This window comes from Bombyx mori, chromosome 28, assembly GCF_030269925.1.
Source record: "Bombyx mori chromosome 28, ASM3026992v2".
NCBI classification, from domain to species: domain Eukaryota; kingdom Metazoa; phylum Arthropoda; class Insecta; order Lepidoptera; family Bombycidae; genus Bombyx; species Bombyx mori.
In genome coordinates, this window is record NC_085134.1 from 4379761 (window position 1) to 4400815 (window position 21055).

The window sequence follows — 21055 nt, forward strand, 5'->3', positions numbered from 1 at the left end:
TAACTATACTGAGATCTTAGAACTTATATCTCAAGGTGGGTGGCGCATTTACGTTGTAGATGTCTATAGGCTCCAGTAACCGCTTAACACCGGGCGGGCTGTGAGCTCGTCCACTCATCTAAGCAATAAAAAAAATTGAAAGCAATACTTAAAGCCCAAAACCAGTCTTTCACATCTATACGAAAATTTGCAAAACACAAGAACTGTTTGAGCAATAGATCGTGATTCACATTACATTATCATTTGAACACAATAGCCTAATGGATATACCGCAGGGCGCATGATTAAACCGTATTCCGGAATGCAATACGTGAATTTCACAAGTGTGTCGGTGAGCCGCAAGCCTTGTCGCGAATATACGGACAATACATTTTAATACACGCCAGCTAGTGTTGGTAACACAATCTGATTGTAACTGTTTTGTACATAGTAATAATAACGGGATTTTGTATTCATTGGGAGATTTTACAGTGCGTTTCTAGAGATATTTTTTGGCTTCCAGAGGCTTGTGAATATTACTTAACGAAGGCATCGGCTTGGCTCCGCCCCTGGTATTCTTGAAGACCATGGACAACGATAACCACTCAACGTCAGGTGGAACGTGTGCTCGTCTGCCTACAAGGCAAATAAATGTTGTTGTTTTGCTACATCGATCTGGGAACTTTTAATTATTAGTAGGCAGTAGGCACCGGCTTGGCTCTGCTCCTGGCATTGCTGAAGTCCATGGGCGACGGTAACCACTTACCATCAGGTGGGCCGTACGCTCGTCTGCCTACAAAGGCAATTAAAAATATATATATATTTTGGGAACGTAGTTCCTTATGGGACGATGCGGAGGGGTACCCTAAGCGGGAAAAAACGTCCGTAACGTAAGATTTTTATTAGTAATGCACACAGTATACGACTTAACTTTGTAATAATGTACAGAAAATAACATATTTTTTTATCCTTCATTGACCACGATCTCAGAGCGTTCGTTTGCGCAATACACTAACTCTTATGCAAACAACCGTGAATGAACTGTACCACAATAAGTTTGCACGTTACCGAATGACCGTGGGTTGTTGCGAAACCTCCAGTTTTATTTTCTTTATACCTCAAAGAGAACTTAAAATTAATATTTTTATAATAAGGAACTTCGTTCCTATCCGGTGTCCCCACGACACCACACATCTTTTTCATCAGTACTTTTAATAAAACATTAGAATCTGGTGCGTCCCTAGATAGAATCTCTATGTTGATAAAAAATAATCAATATATGTAGATAAGAGTGATAGAACTGATGGTTTTTTTTTTATTGCGAGGTGGGTGGACGAGCTCTCAGCCCACCTGGTGTTAAGTGGTTACTGGAGCCCATAGACATCTACAAAGTAAATGGGCCACCCACCTTGAGATGAGCTCTAAGGTCTCAGTATAGTTACAACGGCTGCCCTACCCTTCAAACCGAAACGCATTATTGCTTCTTGGCAGAAATAGGCAGGGTGGTGGTACCTACCCGTGCGGACTCACAAGAGGTCCTACCACTACCTACTGTATGTATTATATACCGTTATAAAGTCAGAAATACCGATAAGTGTATATTGAAACTTCGAACTCATAAATTGGCTTCGGGGCCCAGGTTGGCCAAAGTTCGTCTGTCCATTAGCTACAAAACAAAAATAAAAACTTTGGAAGTATTCTTTCGTTTATTTTTTCATTCCCAGTTGAATTGATTTAAAAATAATAACTTTTAAATTAAATGTACGATGAACAAAAAATAATTTTAATATAAACTCCGTTTCCCGGAAGTGGATCGCTTAAGGGTCTTGAAAAGCTGGACATTTGTTCGCCTGTGGCTGACACGACGCTTTCCGTTTGAAACCTGGTTTCTTCGTCCATTAAAATACTTTGATCGCAACAAAAAGTATCAAGATAATATGGTGATGAATTGAAAAAAGAAACCTCCGTTGCGTTGAATAAAAACATTTATATTTACTATAATATTATACTAGCTTTTTCCCGCGACTTCGTCTGCGTGGAATAGTTCACAAATAATGCTTTATTTTAGAACAAATTTGGTTAGCATAAAAAACTTCATAGTGAGCCAACCTTAACATATAGAGATATGCTGTCACGGACTTTTTTTTAGATCTATTAAAGGGGAACAATTCTGTCATACATTATTTTAGCGAAACTTTAACCGTTTCTGCAGCGCATACAGCTGAAGCTCTCAAAAGGAAAAAAAAAACAATTCTTTGTTGGTGCTCCGCTTGTATTGGTCTTAGCGTGATGTTATATAGTCTATATATAGCCTTCCTCAATAAATGAGCTATCTAACACTGAAATAAATTTTCAAATCGGACCAGTAGTTCCGAGATTGGCGCGTTCAAACAAACAAACTCTTCAGCTTTATAATATTAGTATATCAATAAATAAATTATTCATTTTTGATTCTCGGGCAAGGGTTAGCAATGAAGACATTCCAACAACTGTGTTGGTAGTGTATTTTTTTATACCAGGATGAACATAAGGCTCCACTTGTATTAAGAAGAAGCCCATAGAACAAAATTAATGCTGGTATAGCCCATGCAGCTGTATCGTGTACTGGTAGGACCTCTTGTGAGTCCACGTGAGTCGGTACCACCACCCTGCCTATTTCTGCCGTGAAGCAGTAATGCGCTTCGGTTTGAGGAGTGGGGCAGCCGTTGTAACTATACTAAGATCTTAGAACTTATATCTCAAAGTGGATGGCGCATTTACGTTGTAGATGTCTATGGGCTCCGGTAACCACTTAACACCAGTGGGCCGTGAGGTCGTCCACCCATCTAAGCAATAAAAAAAGATCGTACTTCTAGCTAGAATGGTAGCTAGCATATGATACTTACCATTACAACTTTCTCTCTCCTTCGTCTTTCCTTCATTACTGAGGATCGCGACGACACGTCTATAGTTTTTGCTTGAAGATAGGTCCGCTGCGAAGTTGACCGTGTGGCGTGTATATATTTTGTATAATTTTATTATATAATGTTGTTGTATTTAGTGTTTAATATATTTTAGGTTAAATTAAATAATAATAATATTTCCGGACAAAAAGTTAAATTTTATATATACATAGTGGCGGCTACGCATCCTCGGCGCCCGCGGCCCGATGGAGCGGCTCCGCTGCCGGCCGTTCAGTTGGCTCGCAACTACGGACACGCGCGACGTATATGACTTTAAATAACGCTGCTTTCGCTTCGCTGTAATTTTTAATCTAACTTCAGCTTTGTCCTGTGCTTTCTCGTTAAACTTATACTCCTTCTGTGTATTCTAGATTCTTCTTGTGGTGTTGACTATTATTGTGACAAAAGTACAAAAAAACTTTATAAATCTTTTGTGAACTATCATTCAGTTCTAACACCCTGCGAAGTAAAACTACAACCGCTTGTTGGATGCTGCCTCCAACTGTCCTCATTAGAGTATCCGACCATTTTGTTGGTGTTCTGCCTTTGGCTCGTTTTCCCTCCACTTTACCAAGAATGAGAAGCTTTTCCAGACTATGCCTTGGAAACCGCATGATATGTCCGAAAAAGCCGAGTGTTCAATCTTGTTAAATTGTGGAGAGCTGCCTTGTGATGTGGAGTTCTTGGAGAATTGATTACCACAATTTCAAAGGCATTGATTGCGACTTTAAGCATATGAATGTCTCAATCTTCTTTCTTAATTTTTTTTTTTTTTTTTTGATTGTTCATTTTTCAAAATGTGAGCGTGAAAAGGCTCTCCCACAAACCCTGGTACAAACTCTGCGTAAATGTTTTTAAAGCACATCCAATTGTGTTTTGTTTTAAATTTCAGTTTGTTACGAAGTTGGTTCAGTATGAATAGGAACTTCAGAGACTTGGATTACACGAGTAATTAAAAGTTTAAAAGTCCAAATTTCTAACAAAATTTCTTGAATGAGAAAGTTATAACAGATAGAGATGGAGTGGAATAATGATTACAGATTACTCATTGAGACTGTTTGTACCAACCAGATTCTATCAAGCATTAGAAAATACCCTCGTAATTCTTTCTAGAACGGTAAGCTCTGGTACTTCAGTTGTAGTAAACTGCCTATCTTCTTCCAACAGGAGAGACAGTGATAAATCCGTATTTATCTTAACGTACTCACTGCCCGTGTAGCATTTGTAATATGCCGTTAAGATAGATGCTCTACTGTTGCATATATTTACGAGAAATTTCCTTTAACTAGAATAAGGATTGAATATCTAAGGTGAAAGGTCGCAATGGCGTGGCGTGGTCTCCGAAGATTTTCTTGTCAGCAAAAATCAAAATTTTATATTCTTAAAAAATATCTTAAATAAAAAAATAATGAAGTAAAAAACACCCAAAACAAGAAGCAAGAAAAGTCAATGGCATGTTGCAATGGATATTTATAGAGATAAAACACAAAGTGGTAGCTGCCTGTAAAATTCATGTCAGTTCTTATGCGGCATGGCGCAAGCTGCTTTGTGAAGTGAAAAACCTATTTTTACACAAATAGTTTGAAACATAACGCCAGTCAAACCAATAAAGATACATTGCGCCATATTTTTTTATTGCTTAGATGGTTGGACCAGCTTACAGCCCACCTGGTGTTAAATGGTTACTGGAGTCCATAGACATCTACAATGTAAATGCGCCACCTACCTTGAGATATAAGTTCTAAGGTCTCAAGTATAGTTACAGCGGCTGCCCCACCCTCCAAACCGAAACGCAGTACTGCTTCATGGGACAAAAAATACGGGGTGGTGGTACCTACCCGTGCGGACTCACAAAAGATCCTACCACCAGCGCCTATTAAATGTGTTCAGTTTTCAGATTAATTTACTACAATTGCAAGCGTTAAACTCCAATTTGGTCCCAATTACATATCAAAATATAATTTCATGACAGGCCCTACACAAGAGTGTTATGACGTCATGTCGAGTTGAGTATATCTGTACGGTACATATGAGACAAAAGCCAAAGCCACATTGAAGCTGTCTGGGGCAGACGGCCGGAAACAGTGGAGTCGCTAAGCTGCTTAAAATTTCGTAAAATATATTTTAAAATAATTTTCTCATAGTGTATTCTTAATGTTAATAAAATCACATATATGACCATGCTATTTTTTTGGGCATAAGAGACATAGTATTGGGTCACGATCTAAAAAAAAATTAAGGGGACGTTTTTAGTATAAAATTCATTAATGGTAGTTTAGAGGTCGAGTCACTATGAAAAAGAGTGCTATTCGAACCTATATAGAGGTTATTTTTACAAAAACTACACCCGAAAAACCAGTTCAATCCTGATTTCAAGATCCATTTCCCTAATCAAATTGGAAATATATTCTTCGTTTTCGTTTTTATACTGTGGTAATTTCAAAAAAAAACATATATCTCAAGTTTTCTGAATGAAAGTACAGGGTAATCTTGAATTTATACTCAAAATACCGTCAAATTTACGACTCATTGATATCTCAAAAAAATCTTAATAGATTCCATATCTTTGTTTTGTTTTTTTTTTAACTTTTCTAATACTTTATGTTGTTTACATATGCAATTAATGAACTTTTTTTTATTGCAAAAATAAACATAAAAATGTTTTTTTTTTATCTATATTCTACTACATGCTTTCTCTTGATGTAACACGCCGGTGACTCCATTAACAATTCGCACTCCACGAGACATCGTCATGACACGTCATATTAATACCAGACCCCGTAGAGCGAGCGAGACAAAAGCCATGGACACATTAAAAATGTCTGGCGCAAACACACTCAGGAACTGCGAAGCTGCAAGCTCCCTTAATTAATTACATCATGTGGAGTTTTCAAGAAAAAAATGTAATGAATTATTTAGAAACACATGTTTATTACGTGGATACATTTTGGTCCAAATGAACAAGTGTAGTAAGGTTGTCACATGAAGCTTGATAATCCAAAGACTAATCTTAATACAGATTTAAGGAAAGAGAAGAAGGTGGTAATACAACAGTGATAAAATGAAATTTCTCACTCAACGGCCAAGCTAGGATTAGACTACAAGCACATACTATATATCGACCGGGAATTGTATTCGTAGTACAGTAGTCGACTTTGCTAGCCACTGGACCAATAAGGGGACATGACTGCTTAAATCTCATATTACACTACTGTATTTCTGGTTGTGGGATGATTTGGAGGGCTGAGCTATGACAAACTTTCCTGTTTCTATCGCGAAGCAGTTGTCATATCCGCAAACTTTGGTAAACACTTTTTTTTATTTTTTATTGCCTAGATGGGTGGACGAGCTCACAGCCCACCTGGTGTTAAGTGGTTACTGGAGCCCATAGACATTTACAACGTAAATGCGCCACCCAACTTGAGATATAAGTTCTAAGATCTCAGTATAGTTACAACGGCTGCCCTACTCTTCAAACCGAAACTCATTACTGCTTCAGAACTGTTGCAGAAATATGCAGGGAGGTGGTACTTACCCTCAACACTTAAAATCTAATACTTAAAATCAGTTAGTCGTAAAATCAGGTGGGCCATGAGCTCTCGCTCTTGATAATTGCAAATGCGGCGTATAGTTTGATACTGAAAAAAATCATATTAACTAAATATTTCACTAGAGCTGGCCGAAAATTTTCACTAGCCCAAACAAAATTGCCCACAACTCCCGATGACACAAAAAGTAAACCCAAATTAAAGCTGCCCACAGCAGACACACTGAAACGGAAGTCAGTTCTTTTGATTAATTACTCGTGAAGGAAAAATATTGAGGTTCCAGTGAGCTCGGGGTTGTTTGAAGGGAATTTATTGGGTACTTTTGTTTGTTAAGCCCTTTGAAGTAAATCGCGTGTAGAGGGGCTTAGTCGAAGTAGTATTTTGTGCACACGTAACCGACTTCTGGAAGTTACAGGAAATACGCTCGGATATCTATGTTCCCGGTTTCTAAATTGGCCAATCTAAATTGTAGGACGTAGTTTGAGAAAAATGTCGTAAGGAATTAAGCGTAAATACTATATGTAGTATTTAAAGAGTACTTTCCACAAAGCAGATCGGACGCTGTTTCTGGAAACCGAAAAGTGAAGAAGAAAATCAAACCATAGTAAGTAGATTTTATTATATTTTTATTAAAAGTGGATGATATTATAGATTACTAGATGATGACCAGTTTTTTTAAATATCTTGTTGTGTCTTTAAAGCGGTTAGTTGCCTTCAATTAAGAAAAGTAGTATTGTTATTCGCCAATAGATGTCGGTAAGAGTTGATTATTGAAAACACGAATAAAACAACATTTTCTGAAAATAAATCGTAGCTAGATCGATTTATCGCCCCCGAAATCCCCTGTATACTAAATTTTATGAAAATCGTTGGAGCCGTTTCCGAGATTCAGATTATATATATATTAATATACAAGAATTGCTCGTTTAAAGGTATAAGATTGAGCAAGCTCAGAGACGTGATTCCCAGCACCCACCTTGAGACGTGAGAACCAATCCTTCTTTCTCATTATTGAACTGTCTTTTAAAACCAAACAATTTAGTGGCAAAAACAGGAATGATTAGGTACTTATCCTTGCAGGCTGACAATGAACCCACAAGCACTTGTGCAAGTTAATAAATTTGCATGCATTTGGAAATTTTAGAAGTAATGTGAGCGTATTACGAATGTTTCATTGGAATCGTCGTCGTGGCCTAAAGGATAAGACTCCGGGTGCATTCGTATACAGCGATGCACCGGTGTTCAAATCCCCCCGGCGAGTACCAATTTTTCTGATGAAATACGTAGTAAACAAATGTTCACGATTGATTTTCACGGTGCAGGAATAACATCGTGTAATAAAAATCAGACCCGCAAAATTATAATTTGCGTAATCACTGGTGGTAGGACCTCTTATGAGTCCGCACGGGTAGGTACCACCACCCCGCCTATTTCTGCCGTGAAGCAGTAATGCGTTTCGGCTTGAAGGGTGGGGCAGCCGTTGTAACTATTCTGAGACCTTAGAACTTATATCTCAAGGTGGGTGGCGCATTTACGTTGTAGATGTCTATGGGCTCGAGTAACCACTTAACACTAGGTGGGCTGTGAGCTCGTCCAACGATCTAAGCAATAGAAAAAAAAATTGGTATCAGCCTGTTAGATTTGAACACAGGCACTGTCGCATCTCTTGGTACGCCGTGCAACTTATTTCAGCCAACGAGGATTGCAAGCTATGTAAATATTGTGGTACAAGCTAAGCCATTATAGAAGCTTGCACTGGCAGATCTGAAGACTGTTTATACCTGTTAAAAACAGTTTAACAACAATGGTCTCACCAGATAAAATCATTTTTTTGGAAATAATTTCACTCGGTGTACAAATAAGTCTTTGGGTCCTATAATAATCTATGCGGTCTTGAGTATATTAATTTAGCACTATACCATAATTACCTGTGTAGTCTTAATATATTCTTTCAGCAGTACCTTTTATTATAAATCTTAATAAGAAGGGTCTAGGGAGATGAGATATTAAAACAAATTAACTTGGCACGTTACATTCAAAAATTACTTTTATTCCTAGGTTCAAAATGAGTTATAGTTACATTTCTTATGATTAATTAATTAGGTTTTAAAATATTACACATGTTTTTATTTACATAGTTTTTAACATTATTGTACTCGATTGGTATACATTATAGTTTATTTTTTTTTGTCAAGTAAACCATAAATTATAGTATTTCTAAATAAAATTTAATTAGATATTCTAGTTGATTCTTGAATTTTATTTCGTTACGAAATTTTCGAAATTCCGCCTTCAACTATACTGTGCTAAAATTATCGATCTTGCAAACAGACGACACAAAACAAGGATACTGACTCCGACCGTAATTCAAGTGTTATTCGGATATATCGTCTTCTCGCATTAAAACTGTATAATCTCAAAACTTACTAAGTTTACAGGAGAGTGTTTTAAAGGTGATATTTTTAATATTAATCATCTTTGCAACATTCATTTTTTATTTTTTACCAGTAACTGTCTTTTAAAGTAAGATAAAATTATGTATTAATTTAGTTAATGGTAGTCAATATATAGGTAAAAAAAAAACTAAACAACGCTCTATTGACAGTATTTATGAGAAAAATACTGGTGATACCAAATGATTCCGCATATTAACTCAATTTCGAATATTTTAGGAAATTGTACACTTTTAATGTGAAAAGACGATGTGAGGATGGAGGAAAAATTTTTTTATGGCTATACAACATTTCGTAACATCATATTCATGAACTTTGATAAACTGTGTAGCAATTAATTCAGATGAAATTTGAGATCAATTCAATCTATTATGTTGATCTATTAGAGTTCTTGTTGTAGTCAATTGTATCTATATACAACTGTTGACAAATATAAAATAATGAAGCACCATTTTTTCGTCTGTTTGTCAACCGATTGATGAGCTTGAATATTATGAAAATTTACGAAGTTATCGATTTTTTTTTCTTTTCTCAAAAACTGTCCATAACAAAACAGGTAGGAATATTAATACAGAAAATGAAGCTAAATCTTGAAGTGTAATTAATAAGTGAATTGCGATCGTGGGGCGAACGCTAACATTAATATTTATGTTGACCTTACACATTTCAAACAACCCAGTAACCCTTTGGATCCATAATTTTACATGTACATGTCCATTTTCATTAAAATTGCTAAAGGTTTCCAAATATTCAGAAATTATTACAAGGTCATTTCGAAAATGTTCAGCTTCAAAAACATACACTTAAACTACATAAAATATATTAAATATATCGATATGCAACAATATAACATTGTATTATCCGATATCCAAATGACTATGAAGGATTATACTTAAATAAAAAATGTTTATGAGTAGCTTCGTTAGGTTGTATACATTTGCCAGAGAAGCTGATGAATTGTTACCGTGTTGCATCGCCGCTGGAGTTTCGCCTGAGAACAACAACATCCTTTAGAATATAAACTTGAATAACCTCGCAATCAAATTTGCATTAAGCAATCCATCTGATGACTGATATGATATAACCGTCTAGAAAAGTGAATCAGAAATACACGTATCTTCGCAGTTTGAGAAAAAAAAAACACGTGTGGCACTCGGGGACTGCCGGGGTAAAGCTATTGCATAGCATTTTTTATCAACTTATGCAATTATAATTAGACAATAATAATTTAATATTAAAACAATAATAACATAAGATCACGCTATATTTATAAACATTAACCAAATCAAAACATTAACTGTCCCCTTCACACTCATAAGCTAGATCGCGCGAGAGGGAGATGGGCAGACTTTTCATGAAGCGCATGCAGTGCGACGTCACGCCGCGCGCTTATTCACAAATACTACACAAGCGCAACGTGGGAATGTGTTGAACGCGAGCTACATAGTAGACGGAGTGAGGGGTGTTGGATTTTATTTTCGTTACGGAATTTCTTGATTCGCCGCGCTCAAAGCCCGCGATAAAAGCTATGCAATAACTTAAAATCTCAATACATATTCCTTGTAAGATTTTCTTTATTATTTTCATTTTAGGCATAAGTATATATCACCCCCTGCCTGCTCATAAATGGTCATAATTGCTCATGGACAAGAGCGATGCCAATGGCTGAGGACTCTCTTTCAAGGTTTGACTATTATTACACAATACGATTCCTTCATCGTAGACGTGATATCTTATACACAAAATTGACTTACTTTGTACGACGTGAACTGTCACCGAGGTGGCCTTAGCATTAGCCGGAACACACGTGTAGTTTCCAGCGTGTCGCGGCTCGGCTTTTCCGATTACGAGTTCACTGGTTTGCCGGCCATTATGGACACTTACTCCGTCTATAAGAAGGTTTTTTAATAAGTGATCTACATTTCAAAGATGACCTGAAGTTGTTTTCGGAACTCTTTTTGGCACTAGATATTATCCACCATCCATTTTGGGTACATAAATGACATCCACTTTGGGCGACCACATCTAAGCTAAAAAGTCCGGCTGTAGGGCATAAAGAAGCAAGAAGGACACACGCTCAGTATTTAAACTAATTTATATAGTTGCATTAATCGGGCTTCGTTTTTTTTTTTAAATCTGCATTAGTTTTTACCTCTGGTCTAGTCGTATCATCCAAAACGAATAGGAAGATCAAGATCAATCCTATTTTCATTTTAAGATAGGTTGTCGGAAAGTTGTGACTAGTGCTAATCTATAGATCGGTGTTTTGAGTACTGACAAAAAATGACGAGAATAATTTTTGGAAGAACATTCCTGTGGTTTGTGGGTGGTGTGTGACTATTAGTATATATCATATACTATCATACAATATTATTTGTGGAATTAATAAAGGGTGATATAATCTAAAGAGAATTGATGTCAGACAGGCGGGTGGCACTAAAACACATGCCAAATCCCTACGCAGTCACGACTACAAAGAAGAAGAAGAAGAAGAAGAAGAGTGTTTGAGAGCACGTATCTATACAAGACACACCGTCACTAAATTAGGTTTCCGTGTGTTGTTAGTACCAGAGACTGACATACAAACTTATATGCGTTTAAGTATGTATAGATAATAAACACCCAGATAAACAGCAAACAAACCTGTTTAGATCATGAATGTTTGCCCGGTGTGGGAATCGAATCCACGATCCTGGTGCAACAGGCAGGGCCGCTAAATGCTGCACCATTGAGTCGGTCAAAAAATTAAAATGGTCCAAGTTTGCAGTTTGATTTCCATTTTAGTTTAACGATCGGCCATAAGTCTCATACTAACTCTAGTGAAAGAAGAAAGTATGGTACGCAACGCAATAGTTGACTGTGGCCGGATATTCATAATCATTTTGATTGATCAATATCTGGGTACAGATATTCGGCCCTCAGATATTTGCAGTTGTATTATATCATGTTATGAGTGACTTGAAAAAGTACAACAACAATGTACACATCTGCACAACGCTGATAATTATTTTAATCCTTATTTCAAAAAGGATATATAAATAGTAAAGTACTGGGGAAATACCAAAGTGATGAGTTCAATTTTGGGTTGAAAAGTTGGATTTCTGATTCAGAAAATAAAGCAGCCGTGGATATTGTATATCTCGAGTCCATCTTCGCAGATAGTTTAGCCCTTATCTTGATGTCTATAGGCGATAGCTAGTTACATTTAAGTGAGCTTATAATCTTGTTTAACTTCGGTAAAATTGAAAACGTTTATTTTTATATTTATTTTATTTAATATATTTTGTACACACTGCTGTTAGAAGAAGAAACATGGCAATAAAGATACAGAGTACAAGAGCACTACTTATTTCATGTTGAAATCTCTTCCAGTAGGCCCGCAGAAGGAAAGAATAATTAGGAACACAAGCCTAGTGCATACAGTAAACATTACATATAATAATATATACATATTACAAGATACAAAGCAATATATATACATACAAACACACACACACATATATAAATATATTATTTATTTGCATTAACCTATTATAAAATCACACGTCGCCAATAGGACGGATTTTTAATGAGTAATAGAATCAAAACAAAACCGTTATCTTTAAACTCAGCATTCAGTTATCTTATAAACACTGGAAAACCTTTGTTCCGAAAATAGCCAAAGGGAATGAACGAAGGAAACGTAAAATACAGGGCCTCAATAAAAAATAACATTCGCGGATCTGCTCTGCGAAAAAATGTTTCAAATAAAAGTTCGTAGCATTTTTTTCTTCTGTTTAACAAGAGTTCCCGTTTATAACGGCTGAGCCCGGGACGAATTCTTGAAAGGTTCCGCCTAACCTTAGGGGGAGGAATGTCTGATACCAACTTCCCTTTATTTTTGCCATTGTATGTTGTTGGTTTATATTTAACGCATTAAAAACCATTTTTGCTTGCTTTCTCTCTCGTCTTTCTGCAGGTTATATGGTTGCCCGTGGCAAATCTTTTGACTATGTCAACAGTGCCTGAGTCATGCTTCTCGTAGAAGCCTTGACACTTTTGAGAATCAAACGCTACGTGGTAAAATCAATACATCATTTTTTGGATCAAGAAAAGAGGAATTCTCAGGAGTTTCGCCTTTACGTTGGATGTTTGGTTGGTATGTCAGAGTTGCACCAACTAAAATACCCTATCGCTAAATAAACCACATTCTGGTTTCAGATAAAAGAACTACGACACCAGAGCTTTTAAGCTACTCCATTGGATCAAAACCGGCGTCGGCCGAAAAGTTCGGTCATCTCTGACCCGATAAAATGACTATCTCTTATGATCGGACTATAAGATCATCAAATCAATTACCCCACGTCTAACGTACCTAATTAAACGTCGATTTTTTAAATCCTCAAATAAACAAACAGCAGTACCCTAAAAATGGCACTTTAAAAAGCCGAGGGAAACATTAATGTAAACTAGTGACTGAGATTGTCGCATCACAGATATCACTTCGCTTTCAAAGATTTTAGTCTTTAGCTCTTTCGCTCAACTAAGCAACATGTAACGGTGCGTATCCACAAATACTACATATAAATTATAATAAACAAAGTACCCAGTGATTTACAAATTGACTGGTAGTTTGGACCAGAAAGTGACAGAACCAACTCTTGATCCCGAAAAAGGCATAGCTATTCATTATTTCTGAATTTAAATTTTAAAGCGCAAAAAACCGCACGCCACGTCTAGTCGACAAATAAATGAAGCGAAATACCTACTAGGATCCACATCTATTGTTTCCTATTACAGCTGTATCTCGGGAATCACAACAATAAATAAAGGCAATAGAAATGTAATTCAATTATAAGAAGATTGTTGTGTTTACATTCAAATTGAAATAGACTTGTTTAGTTGGAGTTGAGAACAAGACGGCTGCGTAAATATACTTGTACAATGGTCCAACAAGCGCTTACGTTTATTTCAATCTGAGGTTATATTAGATATTGTATTAGGTCCCGATGGAATGCTATTATTGAGTGGAGAATCCTCCAAAGGTAGCAAAACTATGCAGACTGTTCTTATAAATGAACCTCTTAGATGTTAGAGCTTTGGAAGTATTTGTAGAAATTTGGTAAAAGGAGATTAAGCTGTTAGCATTGCAGATAGCAACTCAGTATTATCGAGGGATCTTTAGACTTAGATGCCGCGGAGCATACGACAGCTAAACGGTATAAAATCCAGGTTGCGAGTTTGTTTAGTAAATACTAAATTCTACACCACATGTAGGGGTGTCAATGCGGTTTTCTCGATCAATCAGATGGAACAAAATGTTGCATTATACAATTATTCTTGTCTTTTATTGCTTAGATGGGTAGACGAGGTCACGGCTCACCTGGTGCTGGTGTTAAGTGACTACCGGAGTCCAAAGACATCTACAACGTAAGCGCCACAACTCATCTCGAGACATGAGATCTAAATTCACTGTTTTTACAGAACAACGGCTACCCCACCCTTCAAACCGAAACGCATTACTGCTTCACGACAGAAACAGGCACAGTGGTGGTACGAGCGGACTCACAAGACGTCCTACCTCCAGTAAATACAGTACTAGTAAAATACGAACTACCGTTTTTAGAATTTCTTAACCAGAAACCGACTACTTCAAATCACGATCCATCTAAGTTATGATTGAGTGACTATTGATGAATGAAATTGAGAGGTTTTTCTATTGCGAATTAATTAATTACTGGTGGTAGGACCTCTTGTGAGTCCGCACGGGTAGGTACCACCGCCCCGCCTATTTCTGCCGTGAAGCAGTAATGCGTTTCGGTTTGAAGGGTGGGGCAGCCGTTGTAACTATACTGAGATCTTAGAACTTATATCTCAAGGTGTGTGGCGCATTTACGCTGTAGATGTCTATGGGCTCCAGTAACCACTTAACACCAGGTGGGCTGTGAGCACGTCCACACATCTAAGCAATAAAAAAAAAGGAATTTTTTTTGAGAACAACAATAGAACGTATATTGAGCATGGTAATGTCAAAGGTTATACTATTTATGTCCGCTGAAATAATACTGAAAGAATGCGTAATCCTTGTCGTAATCCTTGTCGCTCTTTACGTCATTCAAGGAAATAAATGTGGTGATATTCTATGATGTTTCTGTACTATTTTCATACTTTTAAAGCAATACTAAGAACGTTATAAGATTATCTTTAACTAGCGACCCGCCCTCGCTTCGCTTCGGAAACATTAAAACACACATGAAACCAAAAAAATAAAATTAAAAAAAGTAGCCTATGTTCATCAGGGACAATGTCGGCTTCTAATGGAAAAAGAATTTTTCAAATCGGTCCAGTAGTTTCGGAGCCTATTCGAAACAAACAAACAAACAAATCTTTCCTCTTTATAATATTAGTATAGAAGAAGCCTTTTAAAAAGTGCTCAATAGTAAGCAACGATATGACTGTGGACTTGTCAATGCTAATGCTTTTGAGCAATAGTGATCATCGTCATCAAGCTAGTCGAAACTTTTCTTTCGGTGGCAATATAAAAAATTACAGATAATGACAATAAAAAAGAACCCGTGAAACTTACTCAAGTCATAATTGATCATCCGATTCTCGAAATACCAGAAGACGTAAGACGGAGGCTCTGTGGATCTCTTGACGACGCAAACCAATCTCAGCATTGAACCTTCGTGAATTATCTTTTCTGATTCTCCAATTATTTCAGCATAGGCAGCTACGGACAATTTCAAAAAAAGCAATATGTTAATAAAACGGAATATTTCAATATGTTGAAAGAAAAAGAAAGAGAGTATACTTTTTTGCAAATCAAAACTCAATTTATTACATATACAATTTATATTAAAAATTCAAAAAGTAAGTACAACGAAATGTATAATATATGTATACAATATACCTCTATATTGGGCGATGTTTTCGCTAAAAATAAATACATAGAGGAAATTCTGAAAAATATGCAGCAAAAATAATGTTTCAAGTTCAATATTTTAACATGTAACTACCTTTTTGGTTTTGTGGGATAAGGTTTTAATAATAATAATAATTTCCTCGATATACATAAGAATTCTGTTTAATGACATGGACCAAGTTGAATTCAATTGAGAAATTTCATATTTGACTAGCTAAAATGAGCAGACGAATTCGTAGGTCATCTGATGTTAGAACCCATTGCTTTGTGAGCTTAGATTGTAGTACCAACGGCATTTAGCAGCTAGACCCACTGTTTAAGACAAAAAGGCTTCACGGCAGAAATGGGGAGAATGATGGTTCCTATAACCAGTAAAAGCCTACTTCAGTAAAAGTAAATTTACGGATTCATGGACTTTATCGAAAAAATCTGTTAAAGTTCCCGGTAGAGTAGATACTAAGACATAATCTGTTAATTTATCTTAATGTTTCAACTCACCAACTAGAACTAGTTTGAAAAATATGCTTGTAGGCGGATGTGTGGGCACTTGACATTCATAGTATCCTCCGTCTACAGATGTTGCGAATCTGATATGTAACGCCCAATCCTGAAACAAAGGTGCAATTAATGTCTTCATCTCATCAACATCAATGGAACTGCTTGATTTAGTTTATAGTTTAACACCAGCTTGCCTAAACTTGCCTAAACATTATCTTGTTTGGCTTTGTCCCTACTATTGATGGTCTATGAACGAGGGCAACTACTCACCATCAGCAGGAGTAAAGTCGTCTTTATACAATAGCTAAAATGGGGACTTATATTGACCAATCAGTATTAGGATTAATTAAGTAATAAAAACTTAACGTTCCCCACATAATGACCTAGGTAGGACCTCTTTCTCCTGTGTTAAGGGTGTCAGACAGAAAGAATAACAGACATATACAGACCAATAAATTGTGACTAAAATTTACTAAATATAGGCCTTGTAATATTATCAGAAACAAATCATAAACTGGAAACTGTATTATTGTAACGTTAAAATTTTACGTCAGAACAAATACAGTTTTCATTTTCAATTTAAGAGCTGTAAGTCCCGTCTTAATTAGTAAATGAAAGAAAACAAAGCAAATTCGATACCAACTTGGAAATTAAACTATTGGAGCAGAGCGAACGAATTTCTTAATATTTTTTGAATTTTTTAGTATTTATTTTCTCGTCCCATACTTTTCCAATTTATTACACACGGCTTCAATACTAATTAGTGGTAAGCTCTAACCAAAGTCTTATCAGATTATAACAGCCCATACAGCACATTTAAATTTAATTTAGCCCATAAAAGTTAGCCGACTGGAAAAGTGAAAGGAAATAAAACCTAGTACCCAAACTGGTACCCAAAATGGAATGTAGTTGACCAAAAAAAAGGTTTAGGCCACTACAATCATGAAAAAAATTACATATTTATTTATTAGATAATTAAATGAGTCAATACATAGAGCGCTATTAGGCTGAGATATTACCATTACCATCACCTAGTGGACTACGACAGTGTACATAGTATTGTTCGAAATTGGATAGCATAGAGAATTTGATGTTTCATAAACTCTTTACTTATAAAAAATGAACATGTCATTGTGACTTTTTTATTGCTTAGATGTGTGGACGAGCTCACAGCCCACCTGGTGTTAAGTGGTTACTGGAGCCCATAGACATCTACAACGTAAACCTTGAGATGTTATAAGTTCTAGAAGCATTACTCCTTCACGGCAAAACTAGGCAGGGTAGTGGTATCTACCCGCGCGAACTCACAAGAGGTCCTACCACCAGTAAAAAACTATTTTATTTTATTAAACTATTTTATGTAAACCAATAAATATGCAGCAGTTTTAAACTATGAATGCTTTATTCGAATAATCTATAGATGCGGAACCGTATTGTCTATCAGCAAGCGCCATATTAGTCCGAAACGCATTTCAAATGAGCCGCAATTAAATAGAATAGAAACTGGATTAGGTTCTACACCAATTTGGCTATTGGTTTGAACGTTCGTTTGGATAATAGCCAATTCGATGGTGGATTGATTTAAACAAATTCTACAAATCTATTATCGGCTGTGCTTGCTTTGTCGGCTTAAGCTCGTATTTAATCTGTTCTATAAATTTGTCCACAAATTCTATAATATTCGTATGAGTAGTTTAATTTATAAATCCATATATAAATCCAAATAGGCGTCTAATGCAAAGGTTATTGGATCCGATGGATCCGTAAGGACGTGTATCGGCAATTGTGGACTCCAGTTATTTCTGGTAATTACTTGTAGGCTTTGTTTTAAAAAATACGTCAGGGTAGTAAAAGATGACCTAAGATTCCAGATCGTTCCAGAATTTAGTAGACTCTGAGGAGAAAATAGCATCTAATCGTAAAAAGAGATAAGATCTACTCCGCTAACAAGTGATGGTAAATTCAGTAACATTTGAAAAATTATCCAAATTGTCGTTATAGATGACATAAGATCAGACCGTTCCAGAATTTTGTAGAGTCTGAGGAGAAAATAGCATCTAATCGTAAAAAGAGATAAGATCTACTCCACTAACGAGTGATGGTAAATTCAGTAACATTTGAAGAATATCCAAATTGTTTTTATGGAATATACGAGAATATAATAATATGGAATATAGATCATTCACAAAGTCCCTCCGAAACCTAAAGACTAATAACGTCACAAAAATAGCTTCCTCGAAAACCCGAATTCTAGGTCTCTGTTTCAAAAGGGGGATAAATGATATTTTAAACGCCAAAAAGTAGATTTTTGAATTGAGATTATCCTCCAAATGACTTTGGAACTGATTCTCGCCAGATAGTTTGACATTAAGAAGCCCTAAACTCTCAATTATTTATACAAATATGAATGTTTTATTCAATTGCTACCTCCATTTAAAAAAAAATACCTTATTTCTAGTCAGCTTGATCGAAAGGCCACCATAATTTCATGGGTATTCAATAATTAGTAGCCGTATCGCTTACCTCTACTTGAAAATTTACACAGAAAATGTTGATGGACCTTGTCAGATTAACAAAGAAAGATTTCGAGGAGATGCTTACCTTGACATGTCTTCCATGTGCTGAAAAAAATCTGTTATCAGCACTGTAGGTGACCAGTCCCACTGAGAGCAGTGAGTAGTCTTTTCTTCTGATCCAAGTAACCTGAAAGTTTATGATTATAAATATGGATAATTTTAAAGTTATACCCTAATACAAATTTGGACCAAATACGAGCATTTAAAAAACAAAACCGTAGCTACCGTTGAGATTTTAACTCGATACTTGCATCGCTTAATACGAGTACACAGGATGCGTTATCCTTTAGCGGATGGTTAGATATCAGTCATTATATTTAAATAAATTGGAAATAACCTTATTTACCACACTATTTCTTAACACTTAAAGCTAAAATAGTATATTAAATAAAAAGATAAAGATCTTAATTAAAATGGGCATAAAGAATAGCCATGATTAATTTAAGTTTCTTTCATTCAACGTCTGATTTCTGTAAAAGAGATTTTAGGGTTTGATTGGAAAACAAAGGGAAGGTTTCCTTACAAAAGGTCTCGAAACTAATCAATTGTGGTTGGGTTTTCAACGAAGACATTGTTCTACACTTTTCATAAATATGGGCTTATCTCTTTTAAATTATTTTTTAATCTTTTGTACTGGATCTGTCAATTTTGTAAGTTAGAATTCTAACAATCAGGCCTTTTCTCTGTTTTATCTGGAAGATTTTTTGCACTTGATAGTATTTGTTAAATTTACATTACCGCTAAGCATTCTCTTACATTTTTCATGAAATCCTCGAAGAGGTGGTCTCGATTTCTTAATTTATCTTTGACTATAATTTCAGATCAATTTTTAAAGAAATCTCGTTCTATCAATGCTAATAGAAATCGCTATTTTAAATAGTAATAGCTTCCAAAAGAAACAAGAGACATTGACTGCGAAATCCAGAAATGAGTAATAATTGAATATGCAATTTTGCTTTGGTTTTCTTTAGGCTTAATGTGTCGTAATACCACTGTCATACTTAAACACGTGAGACGTTTTTTGGTATTGATGAAAAGTAGATTATAATGCGAAGTAAACAAAAGTGGAAATGTTAAAATTTACAAACATCAAAAGCAGTTTATATTCCGGAGCTTAGAAGTTTTGTTTTTTTATAATTTTCATGTAAAACAATACCGAACAACAAACATTCCGCCCCCGAGTTTTCAAGTCATTTACGAGTTAGCAAAGTTACGACCTAACTTTTGTGTGTGTTTTCAAAGCTTGGTTTTATGATCAAAGATTTTCTTTGGTTTCGATTTATTTATTGTATTATAGATAATTTTATTGGTGGTACATTATATTGTATCTATCTGTGGCCTAAGGCAACTTGTTTCTTTGTGAGAGGGATACGCCAAATCACACGGCTTGGTGTACAACTGTAAAAAGTCGGAGATCATGGTCTTTGAGACCAGGGGTAGGACGCATGATAAGATACCTCCCGTAGTACTCAACGGAACGCCATTGACAAGAGTTTATAAATTTAAATATCTCGGCCATGTGTTGACCTTTTAGGGTGCTGGTGGTGCTGCCCCGCTTTTGTAGCGCATCAGGGATGTTTGCAGACGCGCACATAGATTGTTTTTACGCTACCATTCGTAAGAGGTGTGCATCTCTGGTAAGCAGAGTGAGGGCCAGCTCCAACAGTATCCTGAGCATGATCGCAAGCAGGCTGGACTGTGTATACGTGGGTCGCTGTGGTGCCATCTCCCATGGGATGTTACGACAGTAATTCATTGTGATGTAAATATAACTACTAACGTAGGTCTAAGTCTTCTTAACAATTTATATGAGTCATGGTTACTTGCAATAAAAACATTATTATTATTATTATTTTTCGGCAAGCACGGATGGTAGCACCGTAAAGACTGCTTTTGCAGCGAATATTATATTTCAATGCAACTGAGAATTGTTCTCGCGTTTTGAACATTATTTTATTGCTTTTGTGGGCATAAAAGTGCCTCTTACCACTGAATACTCTCCACAAACAACGTTTGAAGAAAAATATGTGACCATGGAAGTAATTTAATTTGAAAAGCCAGTTGGTACGGTTTTTTATGGCTTAAATGGGTGGACGAGCTCACGACCCACCTGTTGTTAAGTGATTACCGGGGCCCATCTTCAACGTAAATGCCG

The 21055-nt window shown here is 36.0% G+C and overlaps 1 protein-coding gene across 1 annotated transcript in view; it reads right to left on the reverse strand.

The window, feature by feature from the left end:
- Positions 1 to 8498: 8498 nt before the first annotated feature.
- The window catches only part of LOC101738369 (uncharacterized), a 58164-nt gene continuing 45607 nt past the window's right edge, over positions 8499 to 21055 (reverse strand). The window contains exons 4-8 of the mRNA XM_004933520.5: positions 18926 to 19027; positions 16325 to 16433; positions 15488 to 15634; positions 10677 to 10811; positions 8499 to 9913 (exon numbers count right to left, since the gene is read on the reverse strand). Of these exons, the coding sequence (XP_004933577.1) occupies positions 9780 to 9913; positions 10677 to 10811; positions 15488 to 15634; positions 16325 to 16433; positions 18926 to 19027 (627 nt within the window). The 3' untranslated portion in view covers positions 8499 to 9779. The remainder of the gene's footprint in view (positions 9914 to 10676; positions 10812 to 15487; positions 15635 to 16324; positions 16434 to 18925; positions 19028 to 21055) is intronic.